At 43.0% G+C, this 19,982-nt stretch overlaps 1 protein-coding gene across 1 annotated transcript in view; it reads right to left on the bottom strand.

Moving 5' to 3' along the window:
* The window catches only part of cacng2b (calcium channel, voltage-dependent, gamma subunit 2b), a 64,640-nt gene extending 60,580 nt beyond the window's left edge, over positions 1 to 4,060 (bottom strand). The window contains exon 1 of the mRNA XM_084380619.1: positions 3,685 to 4,060. Within this exon, the coding sequence (XP_084236745.1) occupies positions 3,685 to 3,895 (211 nt within the window). The 5' untranslated portion in view covers positions 3,896 to 4,060. The remainder of the gene's footprint in view (positions 1 to 3,684) is intronic.
* Between the last annotated feature and the right edge of the window lie 15,922 nt (positions 4,061 to 19,982).

The following is a 19,982-nucleotide window of genomic DNA, read 5'->3' as shown; positions in this document are numbered from 1 at the left end:
GAGTTATTATTGTCTCGGCCTGAAGAGCCTGAACTTTTACTCTATGAAGCGTCAGTTCAGAGATGTAGGAGCAAGGCTTTGACAAAAAGAAGTGGCATCAATAGAAATGTGAAACAGATGTGAAACAAATGGAGCCAGGTATGTCCTCCCTTTCTGTCTTGGTACAAAGTTGTACCAGCATAGCAAAGAACCAAGCCGTGCTGTTTAAGGCAACTGGGAGAAGTACGTTAAGATGACATCAACAATTGGTTAATTGTGTTTGTTTGACTTTTAACCCCAACAGGTCAAATGTTAGCAATATTTAACCTAAAAATGTAAGTTGTAGGCTACAATAAATTGCTTTTGCTTGAATAATAAAAGTGTTTCATGCAGAAAAGGAAGCATAACATATGTTTGAATCTGTTCGACAGTATCAGCCCTCAATGAAAAAATGAAGTTAGCTACTGTAACAGAATAAAGATGTAGGAAGGATGGCGGCCAAGATTTAATACTTAGGAAAGCTGACAAAATCTTTAGTACTATTCATTTATCACTATTTAAAGAGCTGTCTGCCCATTATAATGTTTCAGCTTCATTTGCACATCGTGACTGTGATATCTGCCTTGTTAACTGCAAAAGATCACCTGTCTGAACCTGAAAAGACTCATCCAGGAAAAGTTTAACCTGCTGTAAACCTAAAACAAGAAAACAAAACATCTGCTCAAAGTGATCTGGGTATAACGTGAAACTGAGATGTCAAATAGCAGCACTGTAAGGCTGGAGTGAGTATGTATAACCCATGTTTGGCACGAGTTAAGAGTTCGACCTCAACCCCCAACTCTAAATTTACCTTCCAAGAAGAGCGACCTGACATTAAATTGACACTAGTTCTTACTCATTACATTTCAATATACAAATGTGCTTGACCTGAACTCCATCTTTTGACATTTTTCTATAATGTCAGATCAGGAAATACAGTTGGTGTGTCGTAAAGAGCTTAGTGTTTTTCTATTACATCTCTTTGCTTCAGCATCAGGATAGAGAATGAACCGGCTTCGGTACTGATGTAAAATAGATGCAGAAAAAAACTATATATAGTGACTTCTGCTATGCACGCCACTATAGTTCGAATGATTACTCATGAACCGAGGTGAGGAACTTGTTATAGTTAATCTACCCACACATCTTAATGTAACGGTGGGGCCTTGTGACAACGGATAACCAGGTGTGTGACAGGATCAGGCTGTATTACTCAACCAATGCGACAAATGTGAGGTCACAATAAGAGAGAGTCACGTCACGGCGTCAACACCGTGACTGGATATGCATGAGTGCACACACACACACACACACACACACAACGCACATCCATGTTTTATCACTTGTGGGGACATTACATAGACTTTAGACCTCACTGTAAACATAACCTAAGTCTTCACCCTAAAATATAATGCTTCACATTACAGGTTCAACATTTTGGTCCCCATAAAGCTGTCGGACCTCACTCCGTAAGTGTGCTCTTGGATTTGGGAGCCCACAAATATACATAAACAAAACTGCACACACACACATAACACAACACACAGTACATGAGTAATAGGTAGGCGCTTATGATGACAAACATCCTATAGAAAGAGGTTTGACTCAGCATTGTGTCCACGTCATTCAATGTTCATTTTGATGTATTCAAAAATCCCTAAATGGCAATCAGAAGCTACACATATTCATAGTGCATGCACACAAATATTAGTGTAAAGTAGGAAACTGGGAAAAAGTTTTACACAGTATGGTGTTTTTTTGGTCTGTATGTCCGTCTCTCCATCCTGACTCCTCTCATAAACCCACACTTACATTGACGAGACAGGTGTCATGCATGCGGCAATCACCAAAAGACGACGAACCGAATCATTGAAGAAGAAAACACAACTGAAACTATGTCATCAGTACGTGACATCGTCCAACAAACCAAGTTAATCTGAGGAAGTGTATTATGTGATTCAGGATGGAGATGGATCCCATATGTGTGTGTGTGCTTCCTGACTCTCTGCAGTATGTGTGTGTGTGTGGGTGCACTTGAATTGCTATCCTTGTGAGGACCAGCAAACTTTGCAACTTCAGGATTGTTTAGTCCTCTCTAAGAGCTTAGGTGTGTTGGCAAGGTTAGAGTCAGAGACAGGTTGACGTTAACTGTTAGTAATGTATTTAAGGGCAATTGTTGAGATTAGGACTAGGACAGGCTCAGATCACACTCACAAGACATAACATTGCATCACACACAACATGTTTTTGTGACTTTTTATGTAATGTCTTATAATATGTAACGTTGGGCAAAGTCAGTTTATGCCACATTTAAACCAGTGTTTCAGCTTCTTGTCAACGAGCCCAGGGAGTCGAAGGAACACAATGACCCCCGCACACAACCAAGTAATGTTCTGACCAAGGGCCAACACAAGACTGTGAGTGCTGCAGTCAGACCCCAACTTTAACACTGACTAAAGGAAAATGTGTGTTAAGGGTCTCTGTAATCCTTCTTCCTCTGTATATTGGGCCTATGTGAGTCCATTTCTCAATGTTCTCAAAACTCCTATTCTACGCAATGTTCAGTCTAACCTCATTTGATGGTTCAGCAAACAACTACCCAGAACAATGGAGGTAGTTGACATCAGTGAGTTCACCCCCGCCACAGATACAACAATAAAGATGCAACGCAGAGGGAATTTTGACTCAAATGATGATAAAATAAGCGCTTGAATTTGCAAGAGAAAAACTGCAAAGGCTTTGGTTCAACTTTGAACAACATTTATGCATGGACTCAGGATCTCGGATCATTCTTTCCTACAGCAGAACATTTCATGGCTAGTCTGAAGAGGAGGAAGGATTACTGAGATAGCTCAACATGCCCTACATAGACTCTAGCAAGGAATGTGAAATTAAGATGGACTCGAGAAATCTTGAATTTGACTGTGCCTGTGTGCCAATCTAAACACAGACTGCTGGAGAGAGATCCGGGTTTTTCTGTTTATCAGCCTGTCGTGAAGATAAAGTTGAAAACAACAACAGTGGCAACAAGCTTGTCGCAGGACTGACGAGCGTTTGAGTCAGCTGTATGCCTTGCCGGACCATGCATGTCCTCTGGGGTCCGGTGTGATCGTTAAGCTAAGTGAGCCAAACCGATATCTTCTAGGACAACACACCGGCCATGACAGACGACAAAAACAACAACCCCGAAACCCTGGACAAGAAGGCAACCAAACACCTTTGGTCTGAAGCTTCATCCAAGGAAGGTGCTGCACTCTTCACTTAAGGTTTCAAATCAGGGTTAATTCTTTGTATCTTTACTAAAGACGATTGCTGCAGTTTTAGATTCAAAGGTAAACTGTGAAATACATGAGTGTGTACACTATTTGCGCATGAACCCAAAGGACTTGTGGTACTTTGTCTCAGAAGTAAGCAGATAGATAGATAGATAGATAGATAGCGAGAGCAGAGGTGTGTGTAGGTTAAAGAGAGTGTTTTCATGAGTGGAAATGGATGCAGAGGACATACAGAATAGTGTGGGCATGTGAGCGTATGTGTAGGCATGTGAGTGCAAATGCAGGACTGTGTGTATGTGTGTGTGTGGGCATGTAGGAATCGATCTGCCTTGTGCGCCTGAGTGTTGTCGGTGTATCTGTGCATGTATATATACGGCATCTTTCGACTCACCTTCCAGGCAGCAGGTCCTCCAGAGGCCCGAGTGCGTCATCACCTCCTCGTTCTTCTTGCTGGTCTCGTTCTCGTTGGTGCTCTTGATCTTGCAGACGCCGCGCGAGTACAGCCAGTAGTCTGTCCCCACGGCGATGGTCATAAGGCTGAAGGCGGCGAAGGCCCCTACCGTGGTCAGCAGCATCTGAACTCCGCGGTCAAACACGCCCATGTTGCCGCATTCCACGAAAGGGGGGCCCCCTTTCCTCTTGATGTATAGGAAGTAAATATTTGTGAGTTTGCGTCGCCACGCCAGCTCGGAAAACGGGGGGTGGGCGGTGTCGGGCGGACGACGGTAGCGGGGGGCCGCTGGGGGGGCGGGGGAGTTAGGGGAGCTCGGGGGAAATCGTATGGTTGGTTTTGGGTTGGGACAGCAAACAGGTGAGAATTAAGATGAGGGTGAGGTTGGGGAGGGGGGGGATGGATGGGAGGCTGTTTGGCCCAACAGACGGGTCAAACAGACTTTGGCGAGGATGACAGAACCCTCAGCTACAGAGGTTTCTAAATACTAGTCCTCAAGTGGCAGTAAGTTGCCCTGCTCTGGAAAAAAATGTTGACCTAAAAACACAGGCTTCTAGCAGATCCCACAAGAGACCTGGTCTGGGATCTAGGCCTACTTTGTTGAGTTGGAAGGCCTCTAAATGTCAAACTCTGAAAAAGGCCGAGATAATGAGAAGATGGAGGATTTTGCTCTGGTTCTCTCCGTGGTCGTCTCAGGCCTGAATTTGGCTTTCTGAGCTGACTAAAACATGTATTACAATCCTCACAGCTTCAACGGTGATGTATGGAATGATGTGCATGTAGCGCTTGGATTTTTTTTCTTTTTTCCCACACAGGCCGTCACACAACAACCTACACTGTCATTCTCCGGCTCACACACAAACACAAACACAGACACACACACTCGCTCACAGAGCCAAACTTTCACTGGCACACACCTGTACACGGACGAGCACACGCATGCACGCAGTGTGAATTAATTCATACTGAACAGGGATGAAGAAACACTGGGGTGTGGGGGTGGAGGGTGGTTAAGACTAACACAGTTGGCGGCCTGATTTCTTTAAAATGGCCCCAAAAAAAACAGAAGAGGCAGAAGCAGAGACCTCCAACAGATGATGACACAATTCAGGATGAGATCTGTCTACCTTGATGTAACCCAGTGGATCAGTGAGTTATGGAGGCTCATCACAGGCATTTTCTGAAGAATCAGGCTATCACATGTACTCTGTGGGAAGAGGGTGACGGGAGACAAGGCAAGACAGACAGGCAGGGCCCAAAATATGTTGAAAAAAAAAGGAAGGACTGGATGTGCTGAAAGAAATGAAAGAACAAATTCAAACCAGCAGAATCAAATGCTCCCCCAAAATCAAGGACAGAGTGATAAATAATGCCAAATAATCAGCCGGTACCATGACTGCCATGAAAACCAGCCATTCCTTAAAGAGATGAAGGAAAATAAACCAACCAGGGACGATCAACCCCTCTCTCCAAATAAAAAAAAAAATCAAGCCAAAAGGAGGAGGAAAAAATATTAAGTTAATGAAAATCAAACGGCAGCCTGCTTAGTTTTCCTTTTTCCTAAAATTCTGATCCCCAGTTTCCATATGTGGTCCCTAGACCTTTCTCCGGCGACACTGGAAATCTGCTATAGGGGGATACAGGCAGCGGTACCGACGGCACACCGCGGAGAGAGGGGCGCATCCAGGCGGAGAGGCCGAGCATCACCGGTCATGCAGCCGGTCGCAGGAACGAGGAGGACACGGAGGGATGGACGAAGCTTCCCGGAGCGTCAGAGCCTCTTCCTCCAGCATCCAAACGATCCTACACGGTTATATCACGGCCAACCGGAGCACAGCGAGCGCACATAGACACACACAGCCCGTTTACTGTCATCACATTTAAAAAAAAAAAAAAAAAAAGATCAGATATCATCAAAAGCACTGATCATTGTTATTATTATTATTTTTCTTTTTGGCGAGGCTGTCAGGCGTGGGGGAGAATGTGCGCAAAAAAATATATATAAAATTTCAAGTCGAGCAACACACCAATCCTTTGGTTTCCTCGTTTTTCTTCTTCGCAGAGCTGAGATAGAAGTGGAGAGAGGAGAGGAGGAGGAGGGGGTGGATGATGGTTAGAAGCAGAGGATGAAAAAAAAAAATCGACACAACCAGAGAGCGAGGGAGAGAGAGAGAGAGAGGGAGAGAGAGGGAGAGAGAGAGAGGGAGAGAGAGGGAGAGAGAGAGGGAGATGTTCCGTGCGCAGCAGCAGCAGCACTTTACGCAAAAACAAGCGCACTGCAAAAAATGTCCTTTTCAACAAGTCAGTTCATGTAATGCTGCATCTCAGTGTTTCATTTCTCTGAGCGAGACAAAAAAATAAATAAATAAAGAATGAAAGAAAAAGCCTCCTGTGGCTCGATGGTGACAAAAAAATCATGCCTTCCATCAACCTGTGTGCAGAATTATTGTCTTCAGAGTCATTTCTCTCGATGTCCTTTTACAATATATCGAATCAAAGCAATGCAACTTTATTTATACAGCACCTCGCAACTCAAAGTGCTTCACATGAGGCAAAGAAATGCATTAAAAACGCCATAAAAAGCCAAATTACATCATTGGAAACAGAATATAATGAGATTAAAAACAGAAATATCCAGAATCACTTATATTGCACTTATAGTGCTGTAATTAGATGAAATAATACTCAGAATAAGTGCAACTAGGGAACAATCTCCATAATCCCCCCCCCCCACCCACTCTGGGCAGCATAGCCAGGGTTTTAGTAGCTGCTGCAGAGGTTATGAGTTAGAGTCCCACTTCTACCTGAGAAATTCCTCAGTTGCAAATCAACAACTGCTCGTACACTAAAATAACTGCCCCAGAACATGCTCCATTTTCCCCTTTATTTAGTACCCAGTTACATCATAGTTATTTCGAGGAAACCTCGGTTATTGTAAAATAAATGTTTGGCGTTTTATTTCCCCAGGTCTGCATGCTGCCAGGGACAAAAGACACATGGACTCATTCATGCATCTCTTTTTGTTGGCCTACAAGAGATCAGATTTAAAGATTTATAGTCGAAACACACTGAAAATGAGTGCACATGTGCATGTTTCTAATGCTGGTATGTAAGCCTTCTCACACTGAAACTGGATGGCGGCAGTGGACCTGGATGTGAAGCTTGTTAAGGCAGATATTTTTTGCAGTGCAGCTGCCCTAAATTGCTAAATGAATCTGGGGTTAGATTGTGTGATATTTCGTGTGTTTCCGGTCAGATCAAACAGAGCAATTCAAACAGAAACATGCACAGTTCGGACTGCTTTTCACGAGGTGTCAGGTGTGACTAATGCTTAAAATCAAGTATCCTGTATCCTGCAGCAAGCCACCGCCCCGTGACCTCCGACCTCTGACCTCTTGGGGTGAGAAAAAAAAGACAATCCTCTGACGGGGATCAATAAGGTGTCGCGTTATTATTATTATCATGACCGAGTTATTATTTTTCCAACAGACTGACGTGTATTTTAATTTCCTGGCGAAGGGGGAGATACGAGAGACACAAATGATGAAAAAGGGGGCGAGCAGCGAGTGTGAAACACCTGACAGGGCGGTTAAGGGCTTGGATGGGTTCAGCAGAAATAGATGGGATGGGTTGTAAAGCTCAGTGATCCGTGCTCTGTATGTTTGACTCTGTCATATGTTTCACATCGCCTTGCCTCGCAGAGAAGACAATGATTCTGATGCTGTCAAACCCACTGAAATATCCTTTTTATTATATTCAAACACGTGTTCCAACAATCGCACAGAGTATATACATATAAATGTATTATGAAAAGGTAAATTATGCTTCGAGTGCCCAAACATTATGCATGCAAATGTAGATATCAGCTGTAGATGTAGGTGGTGAACGACACATGGGAGTCTGAATGGGCTCCAGACCTGATCTGCATACGGATCGTTTCTGTACGTGTTTAATTATATCTCTAAATAGATTCATCATGTTTGTGTAAAAATGTCCCTGCATGTTTTGTTTGTTTGTTTGTGTTTTTATTAGTCACATCCTGTTCGTCCTCACAGTGCACCATGGTTACTGCTGCCTCTCCGCGGTGCTGAAATGGACAGCTCCCTCTCCGGATCCAGAAGCACGGCAACTGTCTCCCTCTTGTGATAGGCTGCTCCGGAGCCACATGGTATTTTCATGGGGATTGCCAGGGATACAGACACAGATGCACACACACACACACACATAGAGATACTCAGTGCAGCAGGCTGGCCTCGAGGTAACAAACTGTTTATGTTTGGAGGCGAGGATGGGTTGAGGATACATTTCAGCCTGTTGGTGATGATGTTGATTTGTTGTTCATGGATGCATCGAGCTAATATCCTCACGCGTTCATTGATCAGAACTGTTGCTGCTTCTCTTCATGGCCTTATCTTGCAAGAAAAGAGGATGCTTAATCCAATAAAATAGGGGACTAACCAGGCTTTAAAAGGTTAAAGGGTAACTCCACCAATTTCACACATTACAGTGTGTTAACAGGTCTTAGGGAGTATCGCTGCATATATGGAAAAAGTAGTATACAGCCTGTTGTGGCTCCAGAAGAAGCTGAGTGTAATCGGACACATTTTCTCAAGTGATATCTCTCAGTGGCTAAGTTGCATTGTGGGTAATGTAGGCGCCAGGTTTTAAAAAGAAAGAAGACTACATGGAGAAAAGAAAGGCAATATCAGGACACTGAAGCACTCTCAACACTTTACTCTGATCTACCTGGCAGGTCAAGTAAGGGAATCTCTTTCACAGTAATCACAAAGTACATTTATGTTACAGTGTTCGTTGTCAAAATCACACAAATACTTTGTGACAGAGATGTCATATCACAACATTATTAGATCAGTCTGTTTTGCATTGTTCTCTGATGCCAAATGTTTAATGATATGCACATTTAAACAGCGCAAAGTGCCAAATCACAGTCCTGAAACAGTACAGAAAGCCAGACTAACTATGTTATGTTGCATCTTCTTTTTGCCATTTAGTATCCCAATATGTATTAAAACCAAACAGGTAGTTTATAAGCATGTGAGCTCACATAACGGTGGGAAACCTTCTCACTCCCAACTCCTTAATTACAGCAGCTGGGTCCGTGGCCTGAAGCTTCAAACTATGACCATCTACCTACCCCTCTAGGGTTTTGCACATGAAGGGCTCCATGCTCAGGTTAGCACCAATACGCACTATGCAATGCCCGGTTAAACCTTCAAAATAAAGCTTGCTGACAAACAGTTCACATATTATGACATTCAACTTGTGGACTGTTATCTGGTTAGGTTTGGGATCCAAAACTACTCGGGCGGGTTATGAAAAAGATCATACTTTGGATTAAAATAACAGATTCGTAACTTATGTGACGTCACTTACAAATCAAACTCATCAAACTCAGAAGCGTAGGGCGACTGACCAGGCTGCTGTATCTGACGTGTTGGGAGTGAGAACAGGCTGGGTCCTGAGTCCTAAGCACGGGTCATGCTCCAAAAACACTGGATCCTACATATCCCATAATGCAACTCGTTTGTTAGACCCTCACCACGTCCAAACACTCCACCTCTAGTTTGTGTCGCAGGCTTTCAATTAAAAAAAAAAAACATGTAAAATCATTGGATTGACCCTTTAACATGGTCAACATACATGTAGGTCTCCATCAAAGCTAAAGGAAAAGAATATTTAAAACTATCTGTTAACGTGATCATGAATTACAGTTACACTGCACTGGATATGCAGAGTCAAATCCTAATCTATAGCTACATGCTGGCACTGAGAGGCAGACTCTTTCAGATGAGATGAGTTGTGACGTTTCAGATGCACGGCGCTCACATCCTACACATGCAGCAGCAGCGTCGCTGTGGGCTATGCAGTACAAAGGCTAACTCACAGAGGAGGTGCGATTCCTACACATTTCATGATTTCTAGGTACCAAAGTTCAGATTTTTCACAGTTATCTCTCGCTGCCATTTGCAGCCTCTGATATGCAAAGTTGCTCACTACGGCTTTCGACATACAGTACAAGGCTGCGAGTGCTGCTGGCCTGAAATAGCAATTCAGGAGACTCAGAGCGGATGTATGAACCGAGAAAGCAAAGCGAGCGGTTCAGCCGGCTGTTAAATTCATACATGTTTCAGATGAGGCCTGAGACGTTACTGGGATACTGTTAGAGAAACTCAGAGAGAAGGACTTTGTCATTGTTCTAGCGTTTTGAAATTACACTAAGTTGCCTGTTGGGGATGCTGTAATTAAATGTCAAAACTTCAAACTTTGAAAGGCCACAACTGCTGCAGCAGTGGTCTGATCTGGATGTAATGCGGGAGGATCTGTCTTGTCGCTGATTGGCCCACAGCTGCCTGCATCCAACTGCTGGTGATGACGTGCACAGTGCGCTTGTGATAATGTCTTGGTCCACACACGTGTTCAGATGTGAACCTGTCAAAGCAAGAACACTGAAACAAATACTTGTCATCTGTATTTATAGATTTCCTAGAAAAATCTGACATAGTGGATTAATCCTGCTCAGACAAGAAATGAAAAGATGGACACCACTCATGTCTATGAGCTAAATATGAAGCTACAGCCAGGAGAGGGTTAGCTTAGCTTAGCAACATCACTGGAAACAAGGGGGGAACAGCCAGCCTGGCTCTCTCCAAAGGTAATAAATATATCTGAATGCTGTTATTAATTAACATACTCTATTCTATACAAAACAGGGGGTTATGTCTATTCCTTGGTCTGGCGAAGTCACTGAATAATTACACTTTGGTTTTATTAAAGGTCCTGTGTGAAGGATTTTTTTTCACGCTGAGGCGAGCCAGACCATCATCCTCACAATGTGTCGTCTTACTGTACATGCTTTGGCGTGAGACTGGTAGGCTTAAATTCCCCTAAATCCTTCACACTGGACCTTTAAGGATTAATCAAGAGAGAGATATATATGACATGGTAATTAATGAGCATTAGGGGTGCAGATCAAGGCTCGCTGTTTCCCCTTGTTCCAAGTCTGCCAGCCTGCTGCTGGCTGTTTAGTCCAGAAGCAAATATTTCACAAAATGTAAAGTACGTCTCAATCATCAACACAATTAACTGATACATTTATCCTTTAATTTTTTTAATGCAGCACACAATGCCAGAAGGTAGTCTGTTAAATTTATAACCACTGCTTAACCCAGAAAAAAAAATGTGCACCGAAAAATATAAAAATACATTTTACCTCTTGTGATTGTGTGAATTATTCCTGATGTGTCTCAGAAGCAGAGACAGTTAGTCTCCTACAAAAAGTCAATGCCACATTTTGAACCATAACAACAATCCTTCCTCACATGAACCGAGTAGTTTTAGTTGCCTAAACCTAAAACAACCTGAGCCATGGAGGTCCAATCCATCAATTAAAAGTCATATCAATCAAAATCCATCATTTGGAAGTGTCATTGAGTTCCTTTGTACATTTTTAGTGCCATCACAATCTGCCGCTTGTCCTAATCTGTTGGAGAATCTTGCCTATAATGTCTCAAAAAGATGATTAAGCGTGCAAAAAAACTGTTGGGATTTGTTAATCGAGGGTATTTAAGTGCTCTAAAAGCGTCCAGCGAGGTATTATGATATTGCTCCATCAATCATTCTGAAAGAACAGGTTTAACTTCTTTCAAATGAGCGTTACCTCATTCGGTGACGCAAATCCTTTAGCCTAATAACATTTCCTACACCCGGTGAATTACAATCGGTGTGACAAAACTAAATCTGAACATTCTGGAAAGACAAACGGAGAACGATGAATACATGAACGGTTTCCAAACGAAAGATACAAAAGATCTCCGGCGGAGAGAGGAGAAAGCTGCAGATAAGAGTGGGAGTGAAAAAAGAAAGTGAGAGAAAGGAGATAGAGAGAGGGATGGAAAACAAGAGCCACAGAGAAGAAGAGAGAGGCAGAGAGTGAACAGTCTGCCATGTTGGCCGCCCTCCCTCCTCCTCCTCTGGGGTCTAGAGGACATGTTTAACATTCTACTCTACTCCTCCTCCTCTCCTCTCATCCAGCCACAGCCTCAAGTCCCTGCTACACTCTGGTTACTGATGGCCAGAGACGAGAGGAGAGGCACAGAAAATCCCTTAATCATGACCAGCGTGGCATTGTTGCTGCATTGTCGCCGCTGTATCTCATGCGCTCGCTCTGCACGGGCGACGTGCCGGTGACACGTCTGCAGTTTTGTCTGTTGTTTTGGTGTTTTCATCATCTTCACCTTCGAAAGTCTTGTTGCGTTGTCAAGTTATGTATTGAATGCAGCATTAGATGTATATCAAAAACTCAAGAGCTTTTTCTTTACATGCACTTTTTCAGAAAAAAGGAAATCGTTATTGTTGTTAAATGTGTTTCTTATTGTACATTAAGCTATGAGTGCTATTTTTAAAAGATATAATAAGTAACGTAACGCAAGTATCCACTAAACCTTTGTAACATATTTTGTTGAGTTGTGTACTTTTTTTCAACAATATTCAGAAATCTGTCATTTTTAATTTAAGGAATCAGTGGATTTCACTCGGTCGCCTGTCGTTATAACTTCCACACGCTCTTTAGGCCCCGCAGCGCAGGAGATCTGGGTAATTTTGCACCCAGGAAGTTGAGCTTTTTAGGCTTCATGAACTGGGCTCAGCCTCTGAAGCTGTATCCAGACTTTAATGGTTTAATGGTCATATTTGAGTCCCATGCAATCGACCTGCTCAGTTTAGGTATGGGGATGTGTTGGTGAAAAGGCAACTGTTAAGGCGATCTTATGTCAGTGTTGTGTTCTCATCTTCCAATGACCCAAAAATGGCTAAAGAATTTAATTGATTCTCCATCATTCAATCAATTATCACAGCTTTAAATATTAGATTTACCTTTTGTTCGACTTTTGTGACAACTTTGAAGATGGTCATCGATCCTTAGACGCAAATTAAATGTGTCAAAGTTGAACCCAAACCCTTCAAATGAACTGAATCCTGCCTTGCATGACTGGTTTTTAGCCGTTTTGTGCATCCCTGCTGCTTTTTCTCACCATTTGCGGGAGAAATGTCTGTGTGAGCGTGCAGAAGGTGGCTGCATAAGCATGTGCGCTGAATTTTAATTTTAAGAACAATCATAATTTATGTGGCTCTGTGAGTATTTAACGCACAAAGTGATGCACCCGCAGAACTCACAGACACATACAAGAGTCCTATTTGTACATGTCTAATTTAGGCTAACGTGGCTCCGCTCTCCTCTTCCCTCTCCTCTCTTTCTCGCTCTCCTTCTCGATTCATTTTTCCTTTCTAAGCTCACAGTTCTTTTTTTCTCCCTCACACTCCCGAGCACTTTTTTTTCCCATCCTTCCTCCGCCTTCCTTCTTTTTTCTTCCTCTCCCCCCCCCACCCCTCGTTGCCTGAGGGTGAGCCAGGGTGTCCTGTTCCTCCTCGCTCTCATCGCGAGCTTCCAGTCTGCATGAATGACTCTGCGTTACCTGCTGCAACCTGGCCTACTTCGAAAGTTCCTCCTCTGCTCTGCTCCAGCGCCACCAGCAAAGTCACAGCCAGACAGAAAAGAGGTGGTGGGCTGGTGAATTAGCAATGTGGAGGGAGAGGAAGAGCAGATAAGAGAGGAGCGAAAGAAAGGAAAAGTGTGAGGCTTTGAATATATTTTTAAGAGCACTTCGTGCTGCATTCACATTGTGGCAGTACTCTACAGAGGACATCCTGGTTTATTCATTGTTTCAGTGGGAGAACAATGGAAAATTTCCTGCCAGTGCTGATGTAAAGGGGTTCATGCTCTCTCTCTTTTTTTTTTTATCTTCCGCCGTAGCGATGAAGCAAAACCAGACATGGTAAAGCCTCTCAGAATGGATGCTGCCACATCTGTTTGTCCAGCTGTTTCTTTTTCTTCTCGAGTGTTTTCCCCTCTCAAAAACTGGAGACTCGCAAGGAAAAAGACACAAAGTGAAATTTTCAGTTTGGTCATGCTGCTCCACTTCTTTTGTTTTGCTGCTTTCTAATTTACAGTGGAAACACTCAGAGTGGAATCATTTAAATAAATCATGTCCACGTTCGTTTTCAGACATTACTTTAATTGCCCTGAACAAATTACACCATCGCTGAGATAACAGGCAGCCGCTACGCCAAATTAAAATAGGTCAGAGTTTGCGTGGAGCACAAAACTGGAAGTATTTTGCAATTTTTCTACACACATATTGTTGCTGCAGATTTAGTCTAAGTTGACTTTATTCCAGTTTTGGTCTTTAGCTGACCCCGTCAGAATACATTTTTACTGTTATCAGAAGCCGTTACCTGAGGGGTAAACAGCAACATGCTCACTGTACTCCCAAACATGAGACTATGAGAAATATGGTCTTTGTTAAAGAGCGAAAAACTGCCACGCTACAGCTTTGGTTATTTATTCGCAATGTATCTGTTTATGAGAGAATATGCAAAGCTCTTTAGGCGTAATTTCACCCAAATCTCTCTCTCTCTCTCTCTCTCTCTCACACACACACACACACACACACACACACACACACACACACACACACACACACACACACACACACACGATTGGTCCCACTATCCTATCTGTAGTGTTACAGGTATCAGTATCGAGTGTGTCATTTTTATTTTCCTAACTTGAGGTATCTGCAGTCTTTTCTCATCTTAGCTAAAGAGATAGCAAGTTTTTTCTTTTTTGGTCAAATGTTTTTGACCTGACCTCCTTTCAGGAATAATTTGCATGAAATAAATTATACATCAACACTCTCCTCTACCCCAGTATTTGTAGAAGGATTTCTGAATCCTCAAAAGCAAAACATTAAGAATCACGAGCAGACGCTCTTTATCAGTGTGCTAACCGCACGCTTATTTATTCACGCCTAAAAACGCCTCTGCATTAATTAACAGTCGACTTTAACTGAAGTGCTGTACAGCTTGTGGTTCTTCTTTTGCATGACATTTAAAGCTTTTGTCACCTATCTGTTTGTGTTACACATGTTTTTTCTCCTTCTCCTTGGAGCCTCGTGTTCGTCCTCTGACACTCCTGACATTCAATGAAAGTACATTTACTCAAGTACTGTACGAGGTACAATTTTGAGGTACTTTACTCGGGTATTTCCATTTTCTGCTACATTATACTTTCACTCCACTGCATTATGGCAGTGGATATTATATATTATTATATATATACAGAAGACAGAAGAGAAAGAAGACCAGAGTAAAGAGGAATCTGCAGTTAGTTAACCATGAATTTAAAAAGAAAAGCTTTCCTAAGTGCATACTACATAGAAAACACTGTAATACAGTTGAAGGAGACCATATGCTCATTTTCGGGTCCCTGGGTTTGTTTTGGGTTAGTACTAGAATAGCTTTATATGCTTTGATGCTCAGAAAACACATCAGTTTCCTCATACTGTCTGAAACGCTCTGTTTTACGCTCCTGTCTCTTTAAGACCCCGCCCCCCTCCGAAATACCCAGTCTGCTCTGATTGATCAGCTCACGCACACCTGAGCCAGCATTGCTAACAACAACAACTTCAGCTGTGCTTAATAAATAAATTCTTAAGTGCCAAACTAGTCTGTGACATGGTGATGTAGTGTGATGTCACAAAGTCACAGGATTAAAGGCGGGACGAGTGAAGAGGTGTTTCAGGAGCAGTGTTTTCTGTGGGAGAGAGGAGCTCTCAAGATCTTATATACTGTAACACACCGAAGGAAAGGAAAAAAAATCAAATGGCATAATAGTTTACACTGACAAAAAGAGAAAATGAAGCAAACATTCTTTATTCTGTATTTATATCGTTATTAGCTTCAACAACGTGGCTGCTTGTCCTCCTGGTTCCCCAAAAACACAGTTATAACTGAAAAACAGGACAAAATACTGACAAAAGTCATGTTAATAATGTAGAGTGATAATGTAGAGTTACACTGATCATTCTCTCCTTATTTCATGTGTTTTTTTATATTGAACACAACTGAAACATGTGTGAAATGACTCCAGAGCTGTTTTGCAAGGCGCAGTGTCACTAGATAATCATTTCTCTTTCTAGACATTATAAAATCTTGCTCACCCTCTTGACTTCCAGGCTGAAGAATACCGTGTAACTGTGGGATCAGCACTTTTACGCATGACGGGTGACTAGTCACCTATAAAAAGCCTCCCATTCAAGGTCAGGACTGTTAGGTCAAAGAGCTAATCACCAGACAACATGTATGCCTCCGTCCTTAAGCCACGGGTACAATTTGAATAAGCAGATAAGTGCAGGAATGAGCGCGAGGAGAGGGAGAGACGGGCTAATTGCTGTGGATTTTCAGTCCTCCGAGGTATTGTCTCCCAGACCCTGCTGTTACAGAGGTGAACTCTTCTCTCCTCTCGTCTCCTGGGTGAACGAGGGAGGTCCCAAGTGGTCCTCCCTCCTCAGAAGTCAGTGTTAATGGGGGCAGAGGAGAGCGGAGGGAGGGAAAGAAAGGAGCTCAATCAAGATGTCTTTTACTCTTCTTTTCACCCTTAGCTTCTTCTATTTTCTCTCTCTCTTACCCAGTGTTTCACTTTATAATCTGACCTCCTCCTGGAGATTCTCTCCGTCAATGTATTCCTGACTCTTTTTGTGGTTTTTGTTGGCTGGTGCCCACAGCGAGGATGGTACTGTACTGCCGCACTTAACCCACCTCGTCTTAGGCACTAAAACCCGTTAATTAGGGTTAAGAAAACGTCAAATACCTGTTTTAGTCCGAACAAAAACACCTGGAGATGGTCCGAAATGTCCCCACACAACCAAACTGCAGCCGCCTGTTTGGCAGCCTTGTAGCTTGCCATAACTCCGCCTCCTTCACCTCCACCTCCTCAGGTGAAAGGTAGTAAGGAGTGTAGAACTGCACCATTACCCCACAGCGTGAAGGTTCTGGGTTAAATACAATGACCAAGTTGCACTTTGTTGTATTGAGTATGAATGAATGTGACAAATAGAGACTCCTCTTCCTCTAATATATCTTAATGAATCAGCATGACTTTATTTGCTTTCCGAGCACAAGAGGATAAGACGATAATGACTGATCCCTGTGGAGAGATCCAGTCATTACAGCAGCAACAGGAGCCAATAAAGACAGAATATATAAGTTGTAATGCACCCACCAATTAAAAAAAAACATATTTCTCATTGAAGTATAAGAAGAGTCAGTGGACACCCAAAATAAATTTCTCTTTTTTGATTAATTCTCCTAAATCATGTGTTTTATGTGCACTCCAGGGAGTATCAACTGGTGTTGCTTTATTCATTTTAAGAATTGCTTTTATCAAGTCGGATTTTCGCAATCACATGATCGTGCATCTTGCAAATCTGTCTCCTGAGGCCTCAAGCTAGTGTCTGTGGCTGAACCACAGTGGTTGAAACCAATCAGTGTCCTTTCAGGAAGCTGTGGGAGTGGTTTAGGTGTGATGACCAGCGACAGAGGTGATGTTTGAAAAAAACAACAAAGGCGCAACTGGCTTCAGCAAGAGCTTGAGTTAATCAGCTGGTGGTAGTGCACTCCTGCTGTTACTCTGATTGGCTGAAGTAAGCCCACATGTGATAGACAGACGGTTCGTCCAATCACCTGCCAAGCATTTTCTTTAAAAGTGCTTGCCCTTTTCCACAAAGTTCCTAATGACGCCTTTCCAGAAAACATCTGGCAGGTGAGGTTAGCTCTTATCTGTTTGTGCATTGAGATTGAGAAACTTTATGAGTGTTGACTGCTGACAAATTCACTACAAAAAATCATCAAGTGCTGTATAGACACTCGTTTATCTTGGAAAATTGCAACGTGTTTCACTCTTCCAGAAGGACCAATGAAAGAAATCTTTAGTGAGAGTTTGCAGTGAGTTACAGTGTTTGGTTGAAGTTAATGGACAGCTGATAACCCGGATGACTTCGGCTCTCTATAGGCTTCATGTGGCCTGGAGTGAAACAGCAGAAAAAAACATTCTCGAGCACATCAGCTCCACTGATCCTGACTTGGAAATCTTAGCTGCATATTAGAAATGTCCTTTGGTTGAGGTCCTTACCCACTTCTTCTTCTTCTTCTTCTTCTTCTTCTTCTTCTTCTTCTTTCTCTCTCTCTCTGGAAGTTAAAGGGCCAGTGGAGCCTGATTAGGATGCAGAGGAGGAAGGCTCTGCTGCAAATTGAAAACATATTGATTCTCCTCATGCTTGGAGGGAGAGGGGGCGAGAGACAGAGGGAGAGAGGGGGAAAAAAGACAGCGGAAAGAGGGAGAGAAAGAGGGTGATGGAGAGAGAGAGAGAAAGAGAAGGGAGGAGAGAAAAAAGAAAAGGAGGATTCAAATCTTGGTGATGAAACGGAGAGGGCAAATGCCAGCAGCAACTTGTTTGGATGTTTGGTCTCTGTCACACACACACACATGCATTTTGTTTGTGTTTTGTCCATATACTAAGATAGCATCCCATGGGTTGAGGGCTCTATGGTCGCCATGGCAACGGGGTCAGGGCAGCGGCGGTGCGTATTCTGCGCGAGCGTGCGCGTCTCCTGCATGTGAGCGCATGCTGTCATGTCCAGCTGTGGTGGAGAGAGGCCGCGGGATGCCGATGAGAGAGGACAGCGCATAACACGTACAGATGTGCTGACTGCACAGTTTCCATGGGAACAAGCCCCCCCCCCTCCCCTCCTCCACCTCTCCTCTCCTCACCCACCTCCACCACCGCCAACATATCCCTCCTCCTTCCATCGCTCCTCATTGCTCTTGCAAAAAGCCTGACAAGCTCCGCTAATACGTCTCGCTGCGTCTTTATGTGTGTCCATGCATTCCTGGTAGAGCTCTCACATCAGCTGCAGCTCAATCTATCTTGTCCTGAGTGCACGTGTCACAGCCTCTAATGTGTGTGTGTGTGTGTGTGTGTGTGCATATTAGTGCATGACATGCTTGTCTCATTCTTTAATCAAGGGTGAGGGAGAAGAGAGGAGAGTGTGAGGGAGGCGCTGGATGTTATCAAACAAAGTGGCTTTGGGTCTTGCACGCGCGCGCACACACACACACACACACACACACACACACACACACACACACACACACACACACAGCATGAGAGCGAGCATCGTTTGTGCGCACACAGACAATCACAGTCATCGGTGGTACCAAAGCTGATCATAAAAGCACAGTCTTGTCTTGTCTGCTGTACAAAAGCTGCCATCATATGGTTGTCCACTGCCACTGCATGTTTAACAGCCTCTAACACTGTAAAGTGTTGGTGGCAATAGTGTTAAACCAGTGTGTGTGTGTGTGTGTGTGTGTGTGTGTGTGTGTGTGTGTGTGTGTGCATGTTATATGCATGTGCACACAATTCCTGGTATGTGTTTCAGATCGCTCCCACATGAGCACTTAAAGTCTTGCAGAAAATGCAAGAATGAAAAGTGGCAGTTTGGAAGGATTTCAACCATTTCCACATGAATAAGTTAATTAAAGAAAACTATATGTTTCATGAAAGTCACACAGCTATTGTTTAGATGTTTAAAGTGTGTTTGTGTGTATAAAGGGAATCAAACCCCTAACCCTCCTTCACTGAACCAAGCAAGGCAAGGATGCTGTAAGAGGTTTGGGGGGGCCCTCCATAGGTCTCCTGCTGTATTGCAGTGACTTGTACTTCTGAATGGATTGCCCTGCACTTTGCCGCCCTCTAGTCGAAGTAAAACTCCAACCAAAAGTGTCCAGATCAGGGATCTCAGCAACATATCAACTAATACAGCCAAATGTTTCTGTTTTGTGGAGGATCTGATGAGAATCCTACACGTACTTTATTGTTTTAAACCAATGTCAAAACACCAAATATGACAATGGACACACGTGTAACTAAAAAGTTATGATGTATTACTTCATGTATATCACTAGTACTGAAAGCTTAGCAGTGCTACATAAAATATGTAGGCAGTGATGGGATGTAAATAAGTAAATTAACTTTGTTTTTTTTTTAGATAAGGCCCACTTGGACTTTTGTTGAGTATTTACATTTTCAGCTAATGTATACTTTCACTCCACTGCATTTATCATTTGACAACAAGTCACTTGTAATTTTGGAGATTGCATGCTGAATTCAAGACAAAGCAATGCGTTTTTAAATGTATTTATGTTATGGGCAATTGGATAAAAATAAGAAAAAAAGTACTGATTCTGATGAATACAAAAATCATGATTGGTGGATCCAATAATCACCCAGGCCGATAATTGGTTTTCCCATAATATACAC

The sequence above is a fragment of the Pagrus pagrus genome (genome assembly GCF_965226575.1).
Source record: "Pagrus pagrus genome assembly, chromosome: 2".
Lineage (NCBI taxonomy): Eukaryota > Metazoa > Chordata > Actinopteri > Spariformes > Sparidae > Pagrus > Pagrus pagrus.
Note: the sequence above shows the minus strand (reverse complement) of the source record. Positions and strands in the feature narration are given on the sequence as shown.